Below are 1,612 nucleotides of genomic sequence, written 5' to 3'. Positions count from 1 at the left end.
TGGAAAGAAACCAGAGGCAAGGGTTGAAGGTGAGCTTACCAGAATTGGAAGCGTATTCCCCAATGAAGCGCCGGGTGAGGAACCTCACGGTCAGAGCTGTAATATAACAGACCCCAGCTTTAAATTGGAGCACACATCTAGGTGCCTGACCTCCACCCTCCTTGGAATCACAGGGAAGTAGGGCTGGGAGGAACCTCTCCAGGTCTTTCAGCCCAGCCCCCTGCTTCAGGCAGGAGCATCCCTGACTAAAACAGCCCAACTAAGTGCCTGACTTCTTGATTATTGGTTTGTAGCCATGTTGATCTAAGGACATACATTCTTTGGGTAAACACAATTTCTTTTATTAGACTAACTAAATAGTTGGAAAAACTGTTCTTTGCAAGCTTTGGGGCACAAACACCCTTCTTCAGGCATTGGAGAGAGTCTGCTGTTGGTTTGGGTGCTCTCCTGCCTGCGGAAAGCTTGTGAAGAAGTTTTCCAACTACTGGAATCCGTCTAATAAACAATGAACAAACTTACCCAAGAACCTTATCTGCCCATGTCCTTAGACCAACGTGACTACAACCTACACTCCTGCCTGCTGGCCATCTGAGACCCCCAGGTAGCCCGTCTCCAGTTTACTGGCTGCATTATTTCACCAGGTCAGCATCTCTGTGTCCCCTCCTCCCCCATTGTCTACCACCTCAACAACCCTTGGCTGAGTACTTAGGCTGGCAAACTAGAAAAATCAACCCTTCACCCCTATCAAAATGTATGGAGTATTTTATTTATAAAAATGTAATAGGAACAGACAAGTTTTGAAAAGCATCTTCTGTTTGACTCAGTAAAAAGTCGTGGGCACTCTTGTTGATTTAGTATTGTAAATCCCATTAGCCGCCTAACCAGCGGGACAACAGTTGTTTGCATTTGTGTTTTCACAGACCTGCATTTTTGCTTGTGGGCTTCTAGGAGCGCAGCCAGCCCCACAGCAACTCTCTCCAAAGCCTGAGGAAGGCTGCTTGCGCCTGAACTCCGGCAAAGACCAACCCCCCCAGTTATTTAGGTAACAAAACATACCATATTTCCCCGAAGAGCCTGCTCTGACTCCCTGCTCTCACTTGGAGAGAGGGCTGGAAGCCCAAGCGGGCGCGGAGCCTCTGCCAGGACCCCGGCGGCCCCGCCACGCCCGCGCCCGCGCCCCCTTACCCGACTTCCCGGCTCCCTCGCTGCCCAGCACCGCCAGCTTCACCTCGCTCATCCCCGCCAGCCCGCCCGAGCCTCTCGCTCCCCGCACCGCGCCGCCGCTTTGTAGGCGGGAGGAGGCAGCCGGCTCCGCTCCCGCCCCCGCCCCGCCACAGCCTCGGGGCGGAGCCGCGGCCCCGGCGGGCCCCCTTCTCGCTCTTTCCTCCTTTAAACAGAAGCAGCCGATTTCCGGAAGTCTCTTTCAGAAGTACTCCGATCTTTTTTAAAGAGATCTGACATCCTCACTGCGGATCTGATGGGAGAAGGTGGCAGCCGCGTCGGTCTGGAGGCGCAAGGAATCACCGCCCTCTTTTATCCGACCGATTAGATAGTTGCAAATCTTTTTAAAATCTTCTTAAAAATCTTTTATTAAAGCAACTAGACCACCTTC

At 52.4% G+C, this 1,612-nt stretch overlaps 1 protein-coding gene across 1 annotated transcript in view; it reads right to left on the bottom strand.

The window, feature by feature from the left end:
* Positions 1-1,274, bottom strand: part of RERGL (RERG like) — an 11,962-nt gene extending 10,688 nt beyond the window's left edge. The window contains exons 1-2 of the mRNA XM_019544484.1: positions 1,186-1,274; positions 40-96 (exon numbers count right to left, since the gene is read on the bottom strand). Of these exons, the coding sequence (XP_019400029.1) occupies positions 40-96; positions 1,186-1,237 (109 nt within the window). The 5' untranslated portion in view covers positions 1,238-1,274. The remainder of the gene's footprint in view (positions 1-39; positions 97-1,185) is intronic.
* Positions 1,275-1,612: the final 338 nt, after the last annotated feature.

Source organism: Crocodylus porosus, unplaced genomic scaffold (genome assembly GCF_001723895.1).
Source record: "Crocodylus porosus isolate Cpor-Errol unplaced genomic scaffold, CroPor_comp1, whole genome shotgun sequence".
NCBI classification, from domain to species: domain Eukaryota; kingdom Metazoa; phylum Chordata; order Crocodylia; family Crocodylidae; genus Crocodylus; species Crocodylus porosus.
The sequence above is the reverse complement of the archived record's forward strand: the minus strand, read 5'-3'. Positions and strand labels throughout refer to the sequence as shown.